General features: G+C 43.7%; 1 protein-coding gene across 1 annotated transcript in view; it reads right to left on the bottom strand.

Moving 5' to 3' along the window:
* Nucleotides 1-359: 359 nt before the first annotated feature.
* Nucleotides 360-24284, bottom strand: part of LOC147701406 (dual specificity tyrosine-phosphorylation-regulated kinase 1B-like) — a 493059-nt gene continuing 469134 nt past the window's right edge. Inside the window, exons 10-11 of the mRNA XM_086930085.1 lie at nt 4534-4637; nt 360-2787 (exon numbers count right to left, since the gene is read on the bottom strand). Of these exons, the coding sequence (XP_086786211.1) occupies nt 2278-2787; nt 4534-4637 (614 nt within the window). The 3' untranslated portion in view covers nt 360-2277. The remainder of the gene's footprint in view (nt 2788-4533; nt 4638-24284) is intronic.

The raw sequence follows: 24284 nt of genomic DNA, 5'->3' as shown, positions 1-24284 counted from the left end.
CTTAATAGAGAATGCAAAAAAGACATGGACAAGGGTCATACATTGCAAAAGTAACCTCAAAGAAAGCTCTGCTGAAGGTTTTGCTTAAGTTGAGGGCATCTAAACAAGAACGATCCTCAATGCCCTGATACTGCCTCACTTAATAGTATTGTGATGATCTCTTCCTAGCATGAGTGTTTTAGCACTTGTGTAGACTGATTGCATAGACTGATCTACTTTATAGGATTAACTGCAGCATACAGTTCCTGCCTCAGCTTTAAAATGAGTTATCAGACCTAAGCTATAAGCACAATCTTAAGCATCCCTATTGGAAAAGATTGCATATATGCTACACACAACAAAACATTTGGAAAAAAAAATTGTATCTATCAGAAAATTTCCTTTACTTGAGTAAAGTTACATAATTAAACATTAATAAACTCTTGCATATAAAAAGCAGAATGAAAATGTCCTAGTAAACATTGGAAAACAATCAGGACAATGGATACACTGAAATTCTATGCTCTGACGTTTGTGTTGGCATAAACAGATTTCAAAGCTTTAAGTTCTTTTTGATTTGTCAATTCTATCCGAGTCACTTGCATAATTTACTCTCATCAATAAAATGGGTCACAATAAGACAGTTTACATTGTCTCTTGCATTTACCAGACCAATTACTAAGGATCACTCGGGAGCTTTCCAATACAAGTAACACAGGTGTTTGTTATTTCTGTTTCAAGACAGAATGTCAACTTTCCCAATCTTCTAGCATCCAGACCAACCTTGCAACTTTATGAAGCAGTCTCTCACCACTGATTTGAAGGCTCCAAAACCATACAATTGCAGTGCACTTGACTGAAAACAAGCCCTCAAGTCCACCAGCAACTGTACATTATTTTAGAATTTAAGCAAAATTCTGTGTCTGAACAGAAAAGGAACATTTAAAAGACATTCATTTTACAAGTCTTCAGATTTTTCTAAGTGATGCCTTAATACCATCTTTGGTACAATAAATAAAAAATCCCAGTACATCACTATCTACAGAAATATGAAAATTGACAGCGTCATTCAACTTTACATTTTGAAAGCCTTAAAAAACTACACATGTACAGCACCCAGCATTGCAATGACTGTGGCATTAATACTGAAGCAAGGGTTTGGAATTTATTCCGCCACCCAAACAAGGATTGCCACCTGAGACCACGCTGAACTTGCCGCAGGGAACATATATGCAGTGTGTGTGTGTGTGTACATTTATGTACGTCTGTGTATATATATGTATGTGAATATATATACACACACACACATACACACTAACATACAGATTCTTAACTGTTACTGTAGTGTCAGAATCAGTGCACAAATATAACTGATTAAAATAAAATTAGGTGTTGAATTCTGACCCCAATAGTGAAAATAGTACTTTTGGAGAAGAATATGATCCGTATCAGCGGATTAATAAGCAGATTCAGACAGCAAGTGTCCTAACCTCTCCTAAATTACTTTACTATTAGGTTGTCAGAATATACCCTTATGAAGCAAGTTACTGAATTTCTGCAGAGCTACTCTCAAGAAAAATAAATTGCCTCTTAAAATTCTTCCCTTGAAAAGCTATAACTGAATTTTGAACAGGACGTTATAAATAAAAGAAAAAATAACTTTATTTGTAAAGCAGGATGCAGAGTTTTAGCAGCAATTCCAGTTCCGAGAGTGGAGTTAGCAGCCAAGGTTATTCCAGTGAAGTGTATGAACTGTACCCTAGCCAGGTTGGTTTATGAAACAGGAAAGAACGCAGAAGTACGAATTAATGCAAAGTATGGCAGCAAAGGGACACTGGCACAGACAATGCTTTTGGGGAGCGATGTTTGGCCTGTAAACAATTGTCCGCTGATGTAGAGAGTATGTCGGCTTCTCCTGCATCTCCAGACCAGGAACAGATGACAGAAACGGAAGCATAGGAAATGTCTGGAGTGAGTCCTTGCACAGGGTTACCTTGACCAGTGTCATAAAAGCTTTTTTTTCCTCATTTTTTGTTTGTTTAAAAAGACAGTCCCAAATAAGTTTGTGAATGCTGCTTCGTATTCTCAACACACCTCACACTCCTCATGTAGTGATTTTTAATAAATAAAGAACAATTTACATTAACAGCTAGACTTTGACATTATTTGATGGTTGTGATAAAAGCCAGCTCTCCCTTTTTTACAACCCCCGTCCGTCACCAGTATCCCACCCATCCCACCCCCCCAAAAGCAGTATTTCTAATATTGTTATGGCTTTATTTTTACATTAAAGAATCATCAAGAGCTTGCTGCTGTACTCTGAGGGACACAAACACCTAGCATTGCACTGTCTTCCGATTCCGTCCTGTTTCGGATATGAGGTGGAACAACCATGCTTGATGTGCTAGAAGAGTATGGGTAGTTCAGAGGCACACCAGTCTCAGCAGTATGTCCACTCACTGTCCTAGTCCGAAAAGCAGAAACCCCCAGGTGTAAATTTGCAGAGCCAAAGGAAGTACAGTCCAAAGTAGGGTGATGTGGGTGCAAGGAAGACGGGGGGTGTCTGTGTCCCAAGGTTAGTTCCATGGACTCTGGGATTTGTGGGGAAGAAGAAGGAACTAGTTGCCGGTGATAATGTGGGCGGTTTCCGTGGTGATACAATTGGTGTGGATGATGCTGTTCACTTCCATGGAAATGCTGAGGCAGGCTGGGTGTTGGTTTGTGAGGCAAGATCTGTGGATAGGAATCACTGTTGTTGACTGGAACATCTCCCCCAGCCCACAGTCGTATCTGCTGTTGAGAATGGCCCTGAAAAACAATTTGCAATTCATCAGCAACAAAATGAAATAGCTTCAGACTGATACTTTAGACCTTAACAACTATTATGGTAGTCATAGAAAAACGTCATTACCTGTTGCTCACCTAGACTCACAAGCATTTGTGATAAACAAGGCTCTGTAGAGCGGCTCAGAGGAAAAAGTTGAAACTGAAATGGTAAGAGTATTGGTGTTGAAAACCCCTGGGCCTCTCCCATCTACCAATTTATGAACACATGACAATAGCCGGTAATCTTGTACGGATTTTCCAAATAAGCCCCTGCTGAGTATATGCCTGACAGAAAAATGCACTTTCCACTGACAGGCAAGGAGGAGAGAAAAGAATTTTAAACACTTTACCGTGTTTGCTGTTAAAAATAGATGATCTGGTATCCTCCTTGTAGATTCAAAAAAGAAAAAAAATAAGATCTGAGTGCTGTCTGCGGGACTGTCAACATGGTGAAATTATGGTGGTCTAATGGCAGCCTTAAAATGATAGGGCACCATTTTTCTCTTCGCTAAGCTGTATGCCAATGACATTTCCATTTAATTTTGTCACGGATGAAAATGTAAATGACATTTTCAGAGCAGCTAAGATTTTTTATTTTTCCCAAAAAACTTCTCGTCAAAGAACTATACAATAATAAAGGAGACTATTTGCTTCCCTTAACTAAATCTCAGTGGGATTTGTTTAGCTGGAAAATTGGGTGGTTGCATGGTAAACCACTGCTTCTATGGACAAAAGCAATTACATAGGTTTCCTATCAGGGTGGCATCGGTGTGTAAAAAGGAGAAAGATTGAGCGATAAAAGGCTAAGAAGTAAAAAAAATGGAATCAACAGGATTCTGGTCATCACAGAAGGTGTTGTTGCTTTAAGGAGAGCAGACTTAAAACAGGTGGTTAGGCTACACAAGAGTACCGTACCACTGCAGTGCAAGACACCATGTTGCTAGGACATAGGCCAATGCAGAAAGCATAGAATCTGAAGTTGGTTTGTTGGTAATGGTTCTGAAACTAGATATAAGGTTTTTGAAAGCTTAATTGAAATCGACCCCATATGTATCATATAAACAGATTAAATTAATTATGGTTTGCAAAAAAAATGGACGCAAAAAACAGTAAAGTTACCCTGAAGGTCCCTACAGAAGACCATTTTTATAACGCTAAAAACGATCATCATAATACCACTTGTTTAGTGAAACAATAAACACTATTAGCATTCTTAACGTAGTTTTCAATAATGTCTAAACAGTAACAATTCAAACTTTTACATTGAACCTGCCTATTCTTAGCAAGGTAGGCAGTTCTTCGTGTGGGGGAGATGTGGGGCCAGAACCATCCCGGGACAGAACATCTGGCAAGGGGAACATGGTAATGGCTGTAAATTCAAACTATAAAATTAAAAAGGCAGTCAAAACAAGTAAAAAAATATACAGTTCCAATTTTATGGAATGAATTAGCTTGCCTGGGTAAGGAAACACTCCCAAGGTTTTAGAATGTATACATCTTAAGAAACACTAGAGCTAAAGAGTTTGTACCAATGGCATAAACAGAGAGAAAAAAATAATAAAAGAAACCTTATGATACTTCATAAAACCAGTATCCACGCAGTTTAAAACTCCATGTCATGCCAAGACTAATGTCCAAATAGGCTTTGTGGCCCACATCTTCTCCAGCATGGCTGCCTGGAAAATCTAGGCTAGCTAATGATTAACATCACAAAAGTTGAGTAAATACCTGCGGGCTCTGCATCTCATAATCCGTGTGAGCAACTGCACTGTTGTAGTATCTGTTACTGTACCGATAATTGCGGTTGTCATTGGAAGAACCACTTGATCCTCCTATGATGCAAATAAAAAAAAGGAAAAAGTTACAAAGCTGCTAAGAGTTTAACAGTAAATAAAAAAGGACAAATAAACAGTAGTTAATGGGAGAGGTATTGAACACAAAGTGGTGGTAGACCATTAACTTTGAACTAGTTATTTGTCAAATGTGGTGCTCAAAGATTAATTACTTATGATATATTAGAGAAATTAGTTCTGCTGTTTAAAAGGAAAACATAGGATTTGTATAAAAAAGCCTGTCATGTCACAACTTGCTAAAGCTAAAACAAACCAACAACAAATTATCAACAAAAAAGTCTATCATTTAGCTTAAGTCTAACAAATCATCAGATCCTCATTTGAATGACAATTTTGTTGGTAAAATACTGCACATGCATTTTCTCCTTAATCTTATCATTCAATCTTAACATGCATCATCAAATTCAAAATTTGTTAGAACTCATCACACTTGTAAAGTCCAAAACAGTCCTGCCAGGAATCTACACCATTAGGCAAATAGATACATAAATCCTAAATTCCTTTATGGAATTTGCTATAATTAAGAGCAAACTTTAACCTCCGTTACATCTTATTGGTGGTCTCTGCCCTCAGCAAATAAGTTTCAAGTATGCAAGGGGCTATCTTGTTCTCAGACTCTTATGCACATTCTAATACAAACTCCAGACACAGTGGAAATCTTGGAAGTCGCTCTCATCATGATCTTCTTGGAGGACAGGAATCCTCAAATAAGTTTTTGATCAACAATTGGCTGGTATCAGCATCCTTCCGCTACCAAGAAGTCTTCAGGAAAGACCGCAATGAGGGTCTACAGATAGCTTTATGCTTTAAATTATTTTCTCACATAATGCCCATTGGCGAAACAATCAGTTGTTTCCAACAACAGATACAAGTAGATTCTGAAAGTATTAGAGAACTATTATGCTTGGGTTTGTTCAAATATTTTCTTGACCCTTCAAGATTGTGATACCCCCAATGTCATCTACAGCTAGACTCCATGTGTCCATGGATGTGTAAATGGACCTATATTGGTAGACACTCCTTAATACGTCCCGATTCTGCAAATAAACATGATGTTCATACCTACACTGGATCCTACACATTTTAATGTAACACTAAATAAGGCATACACGATAACATTCCCAAAATACTCTCATCTCATAGTATTTGTGTAGGTCATGTATGCTCAACTGTCAAAACAGCTACCGTTACAACCCTATAAGCTCTGCTCACAGAAATAGACAGGAAATTTTCAAACACCAGATGATGACAATGTTCTTTGCTCTACAATACATGTGATGTAGCTGCTCATTTTCAGAGTGAAGGTTTTTAAACAAGGATATATTTTTATGTAGATTTTATGAATACCCACGCAAGCGCTATCTGGTAACTCCGGCTTTAATGTATTTACAACTTTTGCACAATGACAGTATTCTCCATATTACTGAATTTTTAAAATTGACTGTTAGGCTGAGAAATTGTATGGACAAGTAATGGTTTTTACTCTCCTTTTGTGACGAATGTATCAGCTCTTTTTTTCCCCATGTGAGGATGATACCGTACTTTTGCACTTCTGGCACTTTATCTGATATGTGTTTATAATTAATGTGTTTTTAAATTGTTTATCAATGTACATATACTTTTATGGTTTGTGCAAAAACCGAAATAAAGTCTTATTGAAAACAAGGATATCTCATTTTATAAAGGTTCTAACTATACAATAGGCATGGCATGCATATATCTTCAGACTACTCTGAGCAGGAAACTTCTATGACCACTGAGAACCAAAACAAAGTTACTTTAGATTCAATGCTAATATAGTGTATATCAATAGGCAGGTTCTTTCCCTGTATAGATTTTACTACACAACAAAGTAACATGAGTGTGCTGGGATAGATTCTTCAACAAAGTTTTTTTTGTATATATTCTAGGCTAGGGTATTTGGCATCCGGTGATGTTTCAATGTGCTGTAAAATCACGACTTCTGGGGATGCTCAGAATCAAATGTTTTTGACCAAAACCATTAGGACCGCTACATAACTGTGGAAGCATCAGTCACCTTCATGGTGCCAGCAGTGTGCATGCATACATACATACATACATATATATATGGTCCAGCATCTAGCTGGTTACTCTGTTGAAGAACAAGTTACTTCTCTTCAGAAGCGCATTATCTGGTAGAGACCATCGAGCTACGGACTCCTTACGTTTCAATTTCTCAAGTGTCAGGCTAGATCTAGAAACGTTTGCTCGAACAATAACCATTGCAAGCGCCGACGGGTGGCTCCATATAGCTTTGTGGAACGGCATTGGTTATGACGTGGAATTCACCACGATAGAGGCACCACCCAGGCGAGTGAACATGAGCACTTTTTGTTTTTTCCAAGGCAGAAGCGTAGAGTCACGAGGTAACTGACGGAGTTGTGTGCAAAACTAGGGGCCTCCAAAAGAGTAGCAACCCTAGTCCTAGCAAAATCAGCCCACCAAGCGGGATGCAGGAATCTGCAGCTAGAGTCTCTACCAAATAATATGTTACCAAAGGTAAGTAACTTGTTCATCAGATAGACTTCTAACTGCAGATTTCGTACCTTTGAATTAGATACTCAAGCTATACAATCCCAGCGGTGGGTGTGGACCAATACCCAACACTAGGAAGTCCTGCAGGACCGAATAGAAAAAATGCCCATCACTGTGGACCGGACTGGCCAGGCAGTAGTGCTTGGCAAACGTGTGCAAAGAAGCCCACATTGCTGCCAGACAGATGTCCAGTCCTGGGACACCCAGAGCCAAGGCTGTAAACGCAGCCTCTCCCCTAGTGAAATGTGACCTTAGTACCTCAGGGGGCTTCTTCTAAAGCAGAGAACAACCCTGTGAGATATGGCCCTTTTCAGCACTGCCTGCCTCTTCCAGGCTCCCACGTACCACACAAAAAAGTTGGTTGTCCATCCGGAACGCTTTAGTGCAGTCAAGGTAGAAGGACAACTCTCTTTTTGGGTCCAGACGGTGGAGATACTCCTTTTCTTGAAGGATGCGAGGGAGCAAAGAAAGTGGGCAGCATGATGGATTGACCCAGATGCAATGGAGTCACTACTCTTAGCAAAAACGAAGCAAGGGCTCCGAAGTACCACTTTGCCTGGGAAAGACATTATTTAGGCACGCGTGCAAGATGGTGCCTGCAACTCACTCACCCTCCAGACAGATGTTATGGCCACCAGAAAGACTGTCTTAATGGTAAGCAGCCGGAGGGGACAATTGTGTAAAGGCTCGAAGGAAGCACACAAGGCAAGTGAGGACCAAATCAAGATCCCACTGCAGCATAACAAAGGGCGTAGGTGGAAACAAGTAAGCCAGCCCTTTTAGGAAGCTATGTACAATTAGAGACCTAAAAAGCTGGTTAGTCTGGCAGCTGCAAAAAGTGGATAGAGCAGAAAGATAACCATTGAGTACCCAAAGCAGAGCTCTGCTAGGCAACGGTTAGAATGAATAGAACAGTGGAAAGAGAAGCAGAAAGAGGGTCAATAGACCTTTCTGTACACTATAATCAGACCTTGAAAAATCCACTCCCAATTGAGAGATTTTATCAGGTAGAGCTATTTTCAACATTTAATCGTCCGTGCTGTCGAGTTAACTTAAACTGAAAGGAACAGGTGTTCTGTTCATTCAAAGAGTGGATGAGCAATAAAAATGCCTTTAAGTCTTGTTTTTGTCTTGACACATTTGCAGTCAGTTCAAGTACAGAGGCTAAATGCCAGTTTGTCTTTTATCTAATTTTTGTTTATCTGTTCCAGGAAAATGGTGTTTAATTTTCTCGCTCTCATTATTATAGTTAGTGCTTTTTGTCAAGTGAGTTATCTGACAATAATTGTCAAACAAAAGGCTATAAAATGTCAGTTTTTTTTTCTAACACAACATTTAAACAGCTTATAAATTAAAAGTATTGAAAAATGTATCAGGAATTATGAAAGAACGTTTCTTTGTAATTCAGAAGTGGGATGCAAACAAAGATTTATATAGGAGCAAAACAAATCGGAACACTTTACTTGGTGATGTGCAAAAGACAAATATTCGTAGAAATTCTATTTCCAGATATTGTCCAGTATATAGTTTTGAAACGAAGTCAATGAGAAATTCTGTGGCTATTTCAATGTAAAATCTCGTGATTGCAAATGAGTGTGCTTCTACTTTATGCTTAAGTTACGCATGCATTAAAACAAACTGTTTTTAAACATGATTTGGGAAATATTCCTCCCCCGCACTGATGACAATGCGGTTAATGAACTGAGGCAAGTCAGCCATCATATGTATCCTATATTCTGGCTAGATTTGTATTATATATGGAGCAAAAGATTAGTCTATTAATCAAACAAAAGGGTTTTCTGTACAGCAGACATGCTGCCTCACGCATTTGAAGGTGCTCTCGTATGTGATAAAGAAAATGGCGTCTCATTGAATTAAAATACTTGCCCAGGATCAGAATTTGAAACCAGTTTATGAGCCAAGAAAATTATAATTAGGTCGAGAAGTTTTAGGATTTTTTGAGGCCTGACCACACAAATTTCTGCCAAAAGAAGGCAGGCGCATACCGTATTAGTGGAGGGCTGCCTGGCCGCCAAAATAACAAGCAGCCATTAACTGCTGCAGCTCAATCTCCACACATGGAGGAGCAGAGTTCACCGGTTTGGGTGGAGGCCAACTCCTGCTGCTGTGACAGAATATCCTCCCGAAGGGGCAGCCTGATGGGAGGATTGATACTCATTTTCAGATGCTCTGGATACCACTCATCGCCCTGCCCAGAGCCAAAAGAACAACTTGGGCTCCTGATTTTCTTCAGAACCCTGGACAGGAGTGGTTGGGTGGAAACGCTCACAGTATGCCTGAGCTCCACTAACGACAAAAGGAATTGTCGAGCGATAGCCGCCTTATAAACTTCAGCCTGCAGTATTGCCTTCAATGCCAACCGAATCGCTCAAAGCTCCAGCAAAGTTATGTGGAGCCCAGACTTCGCTGGAGATCAGTGTCTCTGATCAGTGTCTCTTGATCTCCACCTCTCCCGGATGTCCGCCGCCATCCCAGCAGTGACGAATCTGTCACAACTGTGAGCTCTGGTTGGAAAAGGGAGGTGGGTCTAATGTTGACCCAATCGCCGCTCGTCAACCACCACTGCATATCTCTCGCAATTCCTTCTGAGATCTCAACCACGTCTGTGAGATTTCCGTGATGCTGTGCACACTGGAACTTCAGGTCCCACTGCAGAGCCAGCAAACGCCACCTGGCATGCTTTACCAACAGGATGCAGGAGGCCATGAGGCTGAACGTTCTCAGTCAGTCTCACCGAAATCCAGGATAGAGGCTGAAACATCAGAATCATACCCTGAATATCCTGAACTCGCTGCTCGGGAGGATAGGTCCAAAACTGCAGTGTTAACAGCTCCAATAACGGGGTGCATCTGAGATGGAGTCAGGTGTGTCAGGTGTGGCTTTGGCACGATTTTAGAGAACCCTAGCAAATGCAGGAGGTCCGCCATAGCGTGAAGGGGGGAGACTACAGCCTGAGGAGAGGACGCCTTCAACAACCAGTCTAGGTAGGGAAAGACTGACAACCCTAAACTGTGGAGATAAGCTGCGATCACCTTGACTAACACCAGAGGGGCACTGGTAAGGCCGAAAAAGGAGTGCAGTAAACTGAAAGTCCAAACAGCCTACCTTGAACCGCTGGTGAAAATGTGCCCGGCAATTGGGAATGTGAAAATACGCATTCTGCAGGTACAAGGCTACCATCCAGTCTGGTCCATCTAGGGCAGGCAAGCCCTGAGCTAGAGTGAGCATCTTGAACTTGTCCTTGAGGAATAGATTGACGATTCGAAGATCTAAAATGGGCAGCAACCCTTATTTCTTCTAAATCAAAAAGTAGTAGGAATAACAGCCAGCAGACTACTTCTGAATCCTTAAACCTCTCCATTGCTTCCTTGGCCAAGAGAGCTGTAACATCCTCCTGGAGCAATTTTAAATGATCCTCCATCAGTCGTTCTTGATGTGGCATAATGGGAGGAGGAAAAGAAAGGAGAGGCAGGGAATAGCCTGCAAGACACTTGTCCAGTGTTATGGACCTCCGGCGGTAAAGATGGGTTCTCCCACCAACTGGAGTAGTGTGGTCTTGCAGATTCAGACTAGGAGTGCTTGGATGTTGCGGCTGCCGAGAGCAGGGTGGCAAACTACTTCTGGCTTCCATTCGTTGGTCAGAAAGAACCACGTCCATGCAGGACTTGGAAAGTCACGCAGGACAATGGCTGGGATAGGGCCAACGTGGCTGGGATAGGGCCAACGTGGCTGGAAACACCCTCTGTTGCCACGAAAGGGGTGAAAGCTAGCCTGGCCACGAGGTGTAGATGAGAGGCCCAAGAATCTGGCCGTAGCTCAAGAGTCCTTGAATCTCAATAGGACCGAGACTGCCTTCTCCACAAAAAGACTGGTTCAATCAAAAGGCAATTTCATCAAATTTGCCTGGACATCGCCCGAGAAGCCAGGCGTGGCACTTCAAGATTAGTCGTGGAAATAGATTTGACCAGCAAATCTGTTCTATCAAGGCCACGTGGACCTTATGGCAAATCTTTTCCTTAAGTGCCTGAGAGAGCACAGCCCTGGCCTCCTCTGGGACTTGTGGCAGCACTTGCGCAACAGTCTCCCAAAGGGAGTGGGAGAGACGGTCCAATAAGCATGCAGTATTCAGACTGCAATGCCAGGCTGGAGGAAGAAAACATCTTACCAGTGAATCCAGCCTCTTGGAATCCTTATCCAGAGGAGCAGAAGGGAACGCACCCTGGGATGTAGAAGCCTGGACCACCAAGCTTGCGGTTTGCGGCATGAGGAGCTGTAGATACACATGCTGTGCAGAGACTGTAAAGCAATTATTCCGTAAGCGGTGGTTAGCCACAGGATGCGCTGCGGACTGAAAAATGGTACCTAGTAAAGCCTGGCCAATTTGTGCTTGCTAGGACATCCACACAGTGGTGTTTGGTATATATATATATGTGTGGAGTGGGCCGAATAGCTTCTTTACATTAATTAGCTATAGGAATGTTACCAAGGAAAGCCATGGAAGCCCCTTTTTTGCGGGTAGAGTGGGGTCTTAGTTGGACAGGCAGTTGTCTTTTAGGTTTGGCGTAGCAGGTTCGAACACACTTGTTCAGCCACCTGGCTATGCCTGCTTTGGAGAAAATGTGACCATTGTGAGTGATTGTATCTTGCGAAAGGGCTTTGCTCTTATCAACGTACTACATGAGGTCCCATTTGACATCTAGCTTGTGGAGGACTCTGTCAATCTTGGTTTGGGAAAAACAGCTGGAGCTTAATTATCCAATTAAGGTGGAATGGGCAGAAACCTTGGGATAGTCCTGAGGATGACTGTTGCTGTGTACTTGGAAGAAAAGTTTCTCTAGGGTAAGTACTTCAAGCGGGCTCACTTGCCTGAGAGACAGTATGGCAACTAGGAAGGTAACTTCCCAAGAGAAACTGTAGAATTAATGAGTGAAGAGGTTTGAAAGGAGGGCTTGCAAGTGGAATTAGGACCACAGTGAGGTCCAGATGGGCTGGGATTACTAGTTTACGTCCTTCAATTAAGGCATTGATGACTGGAATGCTGAAAAAAGTGTGTTCTCAATTTTGTAGGTAAGCTGCAACGGCAGTCAAGTGAAGGCGGACAGAAGTACAGGCAAGGCCTGACGTCTGAAGATTAAGTAAGCAACAGACTGTGTCCTGGACCACTGGATCAACGTGTATAGGAAGGAGTGATGAGCAAATCATTTCAATCTTGTGTAGGGGGTCTGCAGGCCTCTTTAAGGGTGGACATGTATTCTGGAGGCAGATTTAGGTTGCCAGCACAAAAGACCTCAGAAGCCAAACTGCAAGATTGAGCTGCCTAGGTTTGTGGTGCCTGACAGTGCCCTGGTTCTGCACGAGAAGCTATGGGTGATTGGGCAGTTTCCTGGGGGGGGGGGGGGCGGGGGAGATTACAGACAAGTAGAGGAGGGTCACGAACCAGGGTCCTCTTGCAAATCGTGGGAGCACCCAGAATGAGGTTAAGGGACGTCTGCTCAAGCTTCCAAAACATGTACTGAAGAAGTTGCAGAGGAAGGAAAGTGTAGGCAAATACACCCAGATGAGTAAATCAATAGTGCATTGGCCATGCCCTGTGTATGTGGGAACCTTAAGGCGAAGTTTGGGCATTTGGCATGGTCGTTGGCTGTGAAGAGGTCTAGGTCTGGAAAGCTTCAACCATGAAAATACAGGAGTAGGACTTGCTAGTGGAGTTCCCACACAAGGTCCTGTTGTACACCGCTGAACAGGTCTGCAAAGTATGTGTCCATTCCAATTATGTTCTCCGCTAGTAGATGTAGCTTTAGCTAAACTGCCCAAATCCAAATGCCCTGTGATAGCACTAACAGTTGCCTAGCTAGCGTGTCTCCTTGATTCTGGAGGTAGTACATGGAGGTCATATTGTCGGTTCTGAAGAAGACTACCTTCTGTTGTCCCTTCAGAAGAAAGCCTTGAGAGCTAGTTTGATGGAAAGTAGCTCCAGGTAGTTGATGGTGAAACCCAAATGGTGGGTTGCCCGCACACTTTGCACAGTCATATCATGCAGATGAGCCTCCATCATCTCGGAGAGGGGCTTACGTCACGCTGGTCACTTGCGGGACTGGGTCGAGAAAGGACCAGCCCTGCAATTGATTATTACTGTTCCACCAATGCAGTGAGCGATGGGTGCTGGTCCAAATCTTCACTAGATCTTCCCAGTGACCCTGCACCAGCGACCATTGTGTTGCTAGGCACTATTGTAAAGGACACATGTGCTCTTGCATGGGAAACTATACCAAGACAAGAGAACATAAAGGCTAATAGGCGCATCACTGTTCTGACTGTAAACTGGCGATCGGGTTGAAAAAGGCAGTCAAAGCTTGAACCGGTGCTAGATTGGGGAAGCTTAATCGGCGACCATGTTGAGAAATGGACCCTGGAGTGGCTGAAGATGGGATTGGACGGTATTAATTGTGACCCTTAAGTTGTGAAAATGTCTACAGTGGCCTGAGTGGGGGCAGGGCACTATTGTCTGTTCACTCTTGATCAGCCAGTGGTCCAAGTAAGGGACCAAGTAAGTGAACATATGGAGAGGAGAGCAGCTTGCACTGTAAGGCATTTTTTGAACAACCTGGGGGATAAGGTAACCCCGAAGTAGAGCAATTTGAACTAAAACTGCTGTCCACTTACCACGAACTGCAGGTAACGGCGGTGAACAGGGCGAATTGGGATGTGAAAATAGGCATCTTTCAGGTCAAGAGCAGTCATGAAGTCACCTAGCTGTAGCTGGAGGATGATCAAACTGGATGTGCTCCAAAAGGATGTACTTATTGAAGGGTCTGAGATTGAGTATAGGCCAGTGTCCCATCCTTCTTGGGGATAAAAAAGTATAGGCAGTACACCCAGTTTCTATTTTTGAGGTTGCAGCATGGGTTCTATCATGGCTTTGAACAGACATGCCTGTACCTCCTACTGAAAGTGCCACTTGTGTTCTGGGCAGAGGGCACGGTGGCGGGGAGGGATTTTTGGTGGCATTGTATTGAGTTCTAAGCAGCAGCAACTCTACCTGATGGTGGAAAAGACCAACTGGTCGGAGGTGGTTCTCTCTCAGTGAGGGAGGAACACCTGCAGTCTTCGCCGGACATGTGTAGTGTGATTAGGGGAATGGGAGCGCAAGTCACTGTTTAGCGGGGACAACTCCCTTGGCCGCACTTCCTCGACCCCTGCTGCATCTCTCCCCCAGTGTAGCCATGTGCTGGCTTCTGGTGGTGCGAGGTAGATGCTTTGGCGAAGGTAGCTTTGGTATGCCCTCGGAATTGGGACTACAAAAGGAACCACAGGCAGAAGGAGTCTGAAGAGCCCCCAAAGCCAAGGCAGAATCAGTGTCCCTTGTTCTCTTTTCCTAATCAACCTGTGGGCTGAAGAGATGCCCTCTGTCAAAGGGCCAGTTGATCAGATGCTATCGCGCACCTAAGCATGACACCTTATAAGAAGACTGGAATTAATGCCTGGCTGCTGTATCAGCAGCATCAAGGGCACACCTGATGGTGGTGCTCGAAAAATATCTTTCCCTCCAATACCAACCTCTGGCCACAATGTTTATATTGTTCAGGAAGAGAGATGCTGCAGGAGTTTCTCGATCTCATCCCAATGATGAAACTGGGGAGTAAACCGACCGAGTTAGTGATTCACCAATTGTGTGGCGACTCTCTAACCTGCCGTGTAAATCTTCCTACTTTACTTGTCTGGCGAAGGGGCATCACCAGTACCCTTGGCGTTAGTATGGCAAGTGGAAGTTGGGCCTGGATATAGGGTGGGTCAGAGGGGGATGGTATATGGAAAATGTTCCTTACCCAGTAAGCATCTGTTCCAGGCATGTAGAGATGTAGATTGACATGCTTTGCATTCTCCTGCCATCTAGTGTTGGGTCCAGATGTTTGCAAGTTGTTTTTCTTTGAAGAATGCTTTTCCAGTCACAAGGCAAGGCGACTCCTCCATTCGGTGTTAGTGCGTATGGGCATCGACTCCATTGTTAGATTTTTTTTCCCCGCAGAGGGTGAGAATGGAGTTCGTAAAGGTAAAATAGAGATTTCCATGCGTATGTATATAAGAGCTGCAACAGGTATAGGTACCCAGGGAGGCAAGTGGGCGCATGTGTATATACAGCTCTACATGTCAAGAACGGAATATGCTACTTACCAGTATGCATCTGTTCTTGGCATAGAGGGCTGCAGAGTGGTACATTTATGAATAGATCGCCATCTGGTGTTGGGCTCGGATGATTGCACTTGTTTTCTCTTGGAGAAGTCTTTTGTCGCCACGAGACGGGTGACTCCTCCTTTGGGTGCTAGTGCGCATGGGCATCGGCTCCATCCTTAGATTGTTTTGCCATAGTAGGGTTAGATGGAGTAGTATGATAGAATACAGATAGAAATGCCCATGTAAGTGTATCTAAATAAGATTGTGTTGGAACAGACAGGTTTCCGGGGAGGCTGGGAGGGCATCTACCACTCTGCAGCCCTCTATGCCAAGAACAGATGCATACTGGTAAGTAGCATATTCCGTTCGAGGCATATGGGCTGCAGATGGTACATTTATGAATAGACTATACAGCAGTTATCTCCCTAGCGGTGGTCACCAGTGTCTGTTGCAACAGTCTGAAATGAAGTTTTTAGTACAGCTTGTCCCACTCTAGCCTGTTGTGTTGCCTGCACATCTACACAGTAGTGTTTTGTGAAGGTATGCGGTGTAACCCAGGTAGCTGCTTTGCATATGTCATTTAGAGGAATGTTTCCTAAGAATGCCATAGATGCTCCTAGTTTACGTGTAGAGTGAGCTCTAGGAGGAACAGTTAATGTTCTTTTTGCTTTTAAGTAGCATATTTGTATACATTTTACAATCCACCTGGCAATGCCTGCTTTAGAGATAAGATTGCCCTTATGAGTAGGAGAAAACGCTACAAAGTGTTTTTGTCTTTCTGAAAGTTTTTTTTTTCTTTCCATGTAGTACAATATCGCCCTTTTGACATCTAATGTATGTAGGGCCCTTTCTGCTACCGTCTGTGGTTTTGGAAAGAAGACTGGTAGTTCCACTGGCTGATTGATGTGGAATGCTGAAATTACTTTAGGCAAGAATTTTGGGTTTGTTCTAAGAATCCCTTTATTTTGGTGTAACTGCAGGAATGGTTCTTGTATTGTAAATGCTTGCCATTCACTTACTCTTCTGAGTGAAGTAATAGCTATAAAAAAAGCCACCTTCCATGTGAGGAATTGTATTTCACACCTATGCATAGGTTCGAAAGGTGGTCCCATTAGTCTGGTAAGTACCATGTTGAGATTCCAGACTGGGGAAGGCGGTAGTCTTGGTGGAATGACTCTTTTGAGGCCTTCCATGAAAGCTTTTATTGCTGGTACTTTAAACAGTGAAAGATGTTGTCTGTTTTGCAGGTACGCTGCTATAGCTGCAAGATGTACTCTAATAGAGGTGTAAGCAAGGTTACATTGCTGCAAGTGTAGTAAATAGCAAATAATCTCTTTAGTGGATGCATCCAGGGGTTGATGTTGTTACTGTTGCAGTATACAGCAAACCTTTTCCACTTTGCTGCATAGCATGCTCTGGTGGTAGGACGTCTTGCTTGCTTAATGATTTCCATACAGTTTGGAGGTAAATTTAAGTATCCAAATTCTATGACCTCAGGAGCCAGATCGCTAGGTTCAATTGTTTGGGATCTGGGTGCATTATTTCTCCATGGTTCTGTGAAAGGTGCATGGGTAATAATCTTAACTTTTGATGTGGCACCTGTGAGAGTTGCAGTAGCGTGGTGAACCACGGCTGTCTTGCCCACGTGGGTGCTACTAGTATCATTGTCATTGAATGTTGTTGCAGTTTCCGAACCACTAATGGAATTAGTGGGAGAGGGGGAAAAGCGTAAGCAAATTTGTTGGACCAATTTATCCATAGCGCATTGCCCTGGGACAGGTGGTGTGGGTACCTGGATGCAAAGTTTTGGCTTTTTGCGTTCTGATGAGTGGCAAAGAGATCTATCCTTGGTTGTCTTCATCTTTGGAAGAATGGCTGCAGTATTTGGTTGTGCAGTTCCCATTCGTGTATTTGTTCTGAATCTCTGCTTAGGATGTCTGCTATCTGATTTTGAACTCCTGGTAGGTGTTCGGCTAACAGATAGATCTTTTGAGGAATGGCCCATCTCCAAATGTCCTGTGCTAGTCTGGATAGTTGAAGAGTGTGTCCCCCCTGTTTTTGAATATAATACATTGCAGTCATGTTGTCTGTTCTGAACAGGACTGCTTTGTTGAGGATTTGCATTTGAAAAGCTTTCAATGCTAGAAACACTGCTAGTAGTTCCAGATAATTGATGTGCAGTCTTTTTTGCTGTACACTCCATTTTCCCTGCACTGTATATTTCTCCATATGCGCTCCCCATCCGGTGAGCGATGCATCCGCTGTTAGTATCACTTGTGGAATCGGTTCTAGGAACGACCGCCCCTTGGAAATGTTTGTTGTGTTCCACCACTTCAGAGAGCAATGTGTGCAGTCGTCTACCAACACCAGATCTGTAATCGGACCTTGAGCCTGATTCCACTGTGTTGCTAGACATTCCTGCAGTGGATGCATTTGTAGTCTGGCATGTGGTATAAGAAGTATGCAGGAGGACATCATGCTTAACAGCTGCATGAACACTCGTGAGGTTAGTGAGTGTTGTGGTTGAAATCTTTGGATCCACGTGATCATTGTCTGGATCCTGATTGGATTGGGGTATACTTTGGCTCTTTCTGTGTCTATAGTAGCTCCCAGATATTGTAGAACTTGGTTTGGTTGTAGGTGGGATTTTGTGTAGTTCACCGTAAACCCTAGCTGGTGCAGCAATTGAATGGTCTTTTGTGTGTTTTGAAGACATTCTTCCTGTGACTTGGCTTTTATTAGCCAATCGTCCAAGTAAGGGAAGACATGTATTTGTTGTCTTCTTAGGTGTGCTGCAACTACTGCTAGGCATTTTGTGAACATCCTTGGTGCTGTTGTGACCCCAAACGGAAGGACTTTGAACTGATAATGTTGTCCTACTACAAACCTGAGGTATTTTCTGTGGGCTTTGTGAATTGGGATGTGAAAGTAAGCGTCTTTTAGATGCAGTGTAGAAAGAAAGTCCCCTTTCTTCAGTAAAGGAAGTACTTGTTGGAGCGTGCCCCATGTGGAAATGTTCCGAATTTATGTATGCATTGAGAGGTCTGAGTCTAAAATTGGTCTTAGAGACCCGTCTTTTTTGGGAATTAGGAAGTATAGAGAGTATACTCCTGTCCCTTGTTGATGTTTTGGAACCTTCTCTATAGCATGCTTTTGTAGCAGTGATAGTACTTCCTGTTTTAACAATGTTAGATGGTCTTGACTCATTGGACGCTGTCTGGGGGGGGATGTTTGGTGGGGTAGCTGTGAGTTCCAGGCAATAACCATGTTGGATAATTTGTCTCACCCACTTGCCTGACGTGATGTTTTCCCAGACAGGTAGGAACTGTGATAGACGTCCCCCAACCGGTGTTATATGGTCTGGGGGGAGTTGTATTAAGTCACTGTTTTGGGGTTGGGGAGTTGCTGTTGTTATTATTTCCGCGACCTCTACCCTTGTTGTTGTTACCTCTGTAACTCCCTCTTGAATTACCTCTGGGTGATGTTGGTGTAAAAGAGGTAGATTGCTGGCTTGTGCCTGTACTCTTTGACCCGCCTCCATCGGTGGACCTACTAAAGGAACCCCTTTGAGTTGGCTGTTGTAATGCTCCCATTGATTTAGCCATTTGTGTCTTTTTTCATCTTTTCTAAAGTCTCATCTGCACCTGAGCCGAAAAGTGTTTTTTGATTAAAAGGTTGGTTCAATAAAGATGTTTGTACTTCTTGTTTGAACCCTGAGACCCTAAGCCATGCACGTCTTCTTAACATGATACTGGTGTTGATGGATCTTGCTGCAGTGCCTGCTGCGTCTAAGGCGCACTTAATGGAAGTGTTGGTTATTATCTTCCCTTCTTGTATAAGCTGGTCTGCCCTTTTTGACGTTCCTTAGAGCGCATTATGATGAGTTAGAAAAACTCATCACACATCTCCCTATCATAGCGTGCAAGTAGCGCTTGTGTATTAGATATGCGCCAGCTGTTTGCTGCTTGGGGTGCTACTCTTTTGCCTGATGCATCTATTAACTTGGACTACTTATCAGGAGGAGGAGCTTCTCCTGTAGATAATGAGTTCGCTCTTTTACGAGCGTTTGTGACTACAAGCGAGTCCAGAGGTACCTGTCCCTTGATAAATATTGGATCCTTTGGGGCTGCCTTATATTTTTTATCAATTCTTGGGATTAACCCGTTCCATGCTTGTGACGGAACTGTTCCGTCACAAGCCTCGGGTGAGCTGTACTTGTGACGGAACGATTCCGTCACGGCCCGTTCGCCGCGCCTGCGCGGCGTGAATTCCGTGCCTGCGCTGACGAAATAATGGGTGGGCGGGTTCGTGACTGAACGGTTCTGTCACAAGCACAGCTCACCCGCGAGCCGTGGCGGAGCAGTTCCGTCACAAGCACGGAACCGCCGTGCGGCCGCCCCACCCCCTTAGCGCTGCGGCGGAATAGCCGCCGCAGCGAAGGGGTTAATACCCTAGCCCTCACAGGGTCTTTGAATAGGTCTGCTGTGTGATTGAGAAGACCCTTTAGCATAGGTAGTGTTCCTGATCTTTGTGCAGCAGGTAGCGTTTCTAAAAGGAAATCCTCTATTTGAGGTTCTGCGTGTAAATCTACCTTATGGTATTTTGCTGCCCTATTAATCCGCTGTACAAAACCTGTATTATCATCAGGTGGTGAAGGTTTTGAGGGGTATAATTGTGGGTCGTTATCTGACCCTGCATTATAATTCTCCCAGGGGTCTTCTTCATCTGGGACAGTGTTGTCATCCCCATGAAGTTCTCCCTCCACTGTATCACTGTCTACATCTGTTTGAGGTGTAGATGGTCTTGGTGTAGAAGGTGGAGGAGTAGCTGGCACAGTGTGAGGAAGAGGGTGCGTCTCTAGGTCGAGGAGAAAGGGGAGGAGTTGTATTTGTCCCCATTGTTCTCTTTTTAGGAGGAATAGCTTTGTCATCTAGCTGTTCATTCTTCCTCTTTTTCAGTGATTTTGTCACCACTTTGCCAATTTGCGGATCGATAAACAAAGTCTTTTGTTTTGGATCTGTCGGCTCCTGTGTCGGTACCGAAGTGTTTGGTTCCGAAAGGTGCCTTTGCTTCTGACCGTTAATGTTCTGTGTTTTCGGCACCGAGAATTTGCTCGATTCCGATTTTTTCGGTGTCGAGTAGGTCTTCGACGTCTAAGCATGTTTCGGTTTCGACATGGAATGTTTCGACGGTGAGCTTTCCTTTGTATGGAGCTTCGATGTCGACCGTTTCTCGGATCCGACATGGTGGGAGGCCGGGAGTTTCGGTTTCTGTTTAGTTGCCGGGCCCGAAGGTGGGGCGTCGGAAACTTTCTTCGGTAGTCTGACAGGGCTCGAAGGCGGGGTCGGTACCACACGGGGTCGTTTTTTTAGTAAGGGGACGTCGTCACTCACGGTTTGTTGAGCGTCGATTTCTTCGACATCAGATTTGTCCACTTCCGACCCCGACTCGTCCTCCTGTTCCTCTTCTTCTTCGGGGTGCTGGGCCTCTAACAGCTCCGGGATCGCCTCCGACTGCATTCTCGATACCCAGTGTCTTCGGGCTCGACGGTTTCTAATCGTCGACTTGGAGGAGAATGCTGCGCAGGCTTCGCAGTCCCTGGATTCGTGTTCAGGCGATAGGCAGAGATTGCACACCTCATGTAGGTCCTTGTGTGGGAACTTAGCACCACACGTTGGACATCTCTTAAATGGAGTCCTTTTCATGGACTCCGGGCTGGACTACGTCGAGAAAGGCCTCCCGGTCTCGTCGACGTAGAAGTAAATGTTTATTGTTGGAGTCGAAACGCGTCGGAATGGAAATGAAATCGCTTTCGATAACAATACCGTTGAATTGGAAAGGGAATACGCGCCCAAATATCACTTTCTCGAAGTCTATCCGGAGCGCTTCGGTCCTCATCCGAACCCGATGGCGGAAAAAATGGAGCCGATGCCCATGCGCACTAGCACCCAAAGGAGGAGTCACCAGTCTTGTGACGACAAAAGACTTCTCCAAGAGAAAAACAAGTGCAATCATCCGAGCCCAACACCAGATGGCGATCTATTCATAAATGTACCATCTGCAGCCCATATGCCTCGAACACAGGTTTACTGGATAAGGAAAATGCTACTTACCCAGTATGCATCTGTTCTTGGCATGTAGAGCTGTAGAGTCACATGCTATGCATAGATCACAATCTGGTGTTGGGCCTGAACGTTTGAACTTTGTTTTTGTTCGAAGAAGTGTTTCCAGTCACGAGGTAGGGGACTCCTCCTTTCGGTGATAGTGCGCATTGGCATCAACTCCATTGTTAGATTGTTTTACAGCAAAGGGTGAGAATGGAGTAAGTAAGAGTAGAATAGAGATGTCCATGTGTAGTTATCTAAGTAAGATAGTACTGGAACAGATAAAGATAACCAGGTAGGTGGGTGGGCGCATGTGACTACAGCTCTACATGCCAAGAACAGATGCATACTGGGCAAGTAGCATTTTCCGTTTCAGGCATGTGAGCTGTAGATCACATGCTATGCATAGACTATACATCAGTAATCTCCCACAGCGGTGGCTAACCTGTAGCTGTTGCAGTAGTTTGAAATAGTGTACATAAAACTGCCTGGACCACTCTACCTTGTTGTCTTACTAACACATCTACACAATAGTGTTTTGTGAATGTATGTGGTGTAGACCATGTTGTAGCTTCACAGATATCATCCATGGGAATATTTCCTAAGAAAGCCATAGTAGCCCCCACTTTGCAAGTGGATTGCGCCCTAGGGGGGATTGATAAAGTTCTTTTAGCGTGTGCATAACCTATCTGAATACATTTAACTATACAACATGCAATACCAGATTTAGAACTGGGATTGCCTTTGTGTGGTGGAGCAAAAGCCACAAAGAGTATTTTAATGTTACGAAAAGATTTAGGTTTTTCTATGTAATACATCAATGCTCTTTTTACATCTCAAGTGTGAAAAGCACGTTCTGCCACAGAATCTGGATGAGGAAAGAACACAGGCAACTCAACAGATTGGGTGATGTGGAAGGCAAACACTACTTAAGGAAATAATTTAGGATTAGTTCGAAGAACCACTTTATTTAGGTTTATTTGTAAAAATGGTTCTTCTATGGTTCATGCCTGAACCTCACTTACTCTCCTGAGTGATGTGATAGCAATGAGGAAAGCTAGTTTCCAAGTGAGAAACTGTAGTTCACATTTATGTAAAGGCTCGAATAGTGGACCCATCAGCCTGGAAAGGACAATATTAAGTTTCACGCTTGGGCGGGTGGAAGTCTTGGAGGAAAAACTCGAGTCATTCCATGAAAGCTTTAATAGCGGCCACTCTGAAAAGGGGCAGGTGTTGTCTGTTTTGATGAGCTGGGGCGGCTGCACTTCCCGTTGATAGGGATGGCCTCTGGGTTGCCCCTGGCATGGTGCAGCCGGCATTGCCAGACTTTACTAGTGTTCCAGGGTGTAGAGTGACCTCTGGGTTGCCCCTGGCATGGTGCAGCCGGCATTGCCAGACTTTACTGGTGTTCCAGGGTCTAGAGTGAATACTGAGAATTTTCTGCTGATGCATTTTTTCAGTTGTTTATGGACGATGTGTTTTTGGAAGAGATTGTAGAGCAGACTAATTTGTATGCAGAACAGTTTTTGAGGGACAACAGTACCAGCCTTAAGCCCCATTCTAGAGCTACCCGGTGAACTCCCACAATCTTGAAGAGATGAAGTTTTTGGGATTAACTTTTTTGATGGGCTTGCTAAGGAAGCCATCAATGTCTTCATATTGGTCCACTAGTCCCTTGATGGCAACGGCTATATTTCCAGCAGTCATGAGTCGTGATCCGTATTTGCTTCTGCTTCGGATGATGCATTTTGTCGATAATGGTTTAGCGTTGCCACGAGATCACCCTGATTGTGACAGTCTTTTTAAGATTCGGCCTGTCCTTGATCACTTTGTTGATCGTTTTTCTGAGACCTATGTTCCTGGTAAAGAAATAGCAGTGGATGAGTTTTTGGTATTGTTCAAGGGCCGCTTGGTTTTTAGGCAATACATTCCTAGTAAGAGGGCACGCTATGGAATTAAACTCTATATGCTGTGTGACAGTGGGACTGGATAGGTCTTTAATTTCAGGGTGTACACCGGTAAGGAGTCCAGCATTAACCCCCCTGGTTGTCCTTCCACTTTTGGAGTGACTGAGAAAATTGTGTGGGAACTAGGTAGAGGAGTATTTAACAAAGGCCACCATTTATATGTAGATAACTTCTACACTGGTGTGTGGGGTTGTTCAAGGAATTTGCCAAAGTGGGCACTGTTGCTTGTGGCACAATGCACTGTAACCTTAAAGGTTTCCCAAAAGAACTTGTTTGCCAAAGGCTTGTGCAGGGACAGTCTAGTGCATTGCGATGTGAGGAGCTTCTAGCTGTGAAGTTTCCAGACAGAAGAGATGTGTACATGCTGACTATCATCCATGATGAAAGCACTGCACCTGTGTCTGTTTGGGGTCAGGCTGCTGAAGTGCGCAAACCTGTGTGCATTTTAGACTAGAAAAGGCACATGGGTGGTGTTGACAGAGTAGATCAGAGGTTGGAACCTTATGCAGCTCTCCGTAAGGCTTAAATTTGGTATAAGAAGTTGGCTATTCATTTTTTTCCACTTGGAAACCTTTAATGCTTTTGTTGTGTTCCAGAATTCTTGTCCTGAGTCAAAGATGCCTTTTGTTAAGTTTCAGGAGTATATAATAGACAGCCTTGTTCTAGTGGAACAGGCAAGTGTTCCTTGAGTTGGAGTGGTGGAGGATGTGGCTAGACTGAAAGATCACCACTTTCCTGAATACATTCCTCCCACAACCTAAAAAAACTTTCCCACTAGGAGATGTAGAGTCTGTTGGCGAAGAGGA

Source organism: Lissotriton vulgaris, chromosome 7, assembly GCF_964263255.1.
Source record: "Lissotriton vulgaris chromosome 7, aLisVul1.2, whole genome shotgun sequence".
In the NCBI taxonomy this organism is placed as follows: domain Eukaryota; kingdom Metazoa; phylum Chordata; class Amphibia; order Caudata; family Salamandridae; genus Lissotriton; species Lissotriton vulgaris.
This window is presented reverse-complemented; position numbering and strand designations above follow the sequence as displayed.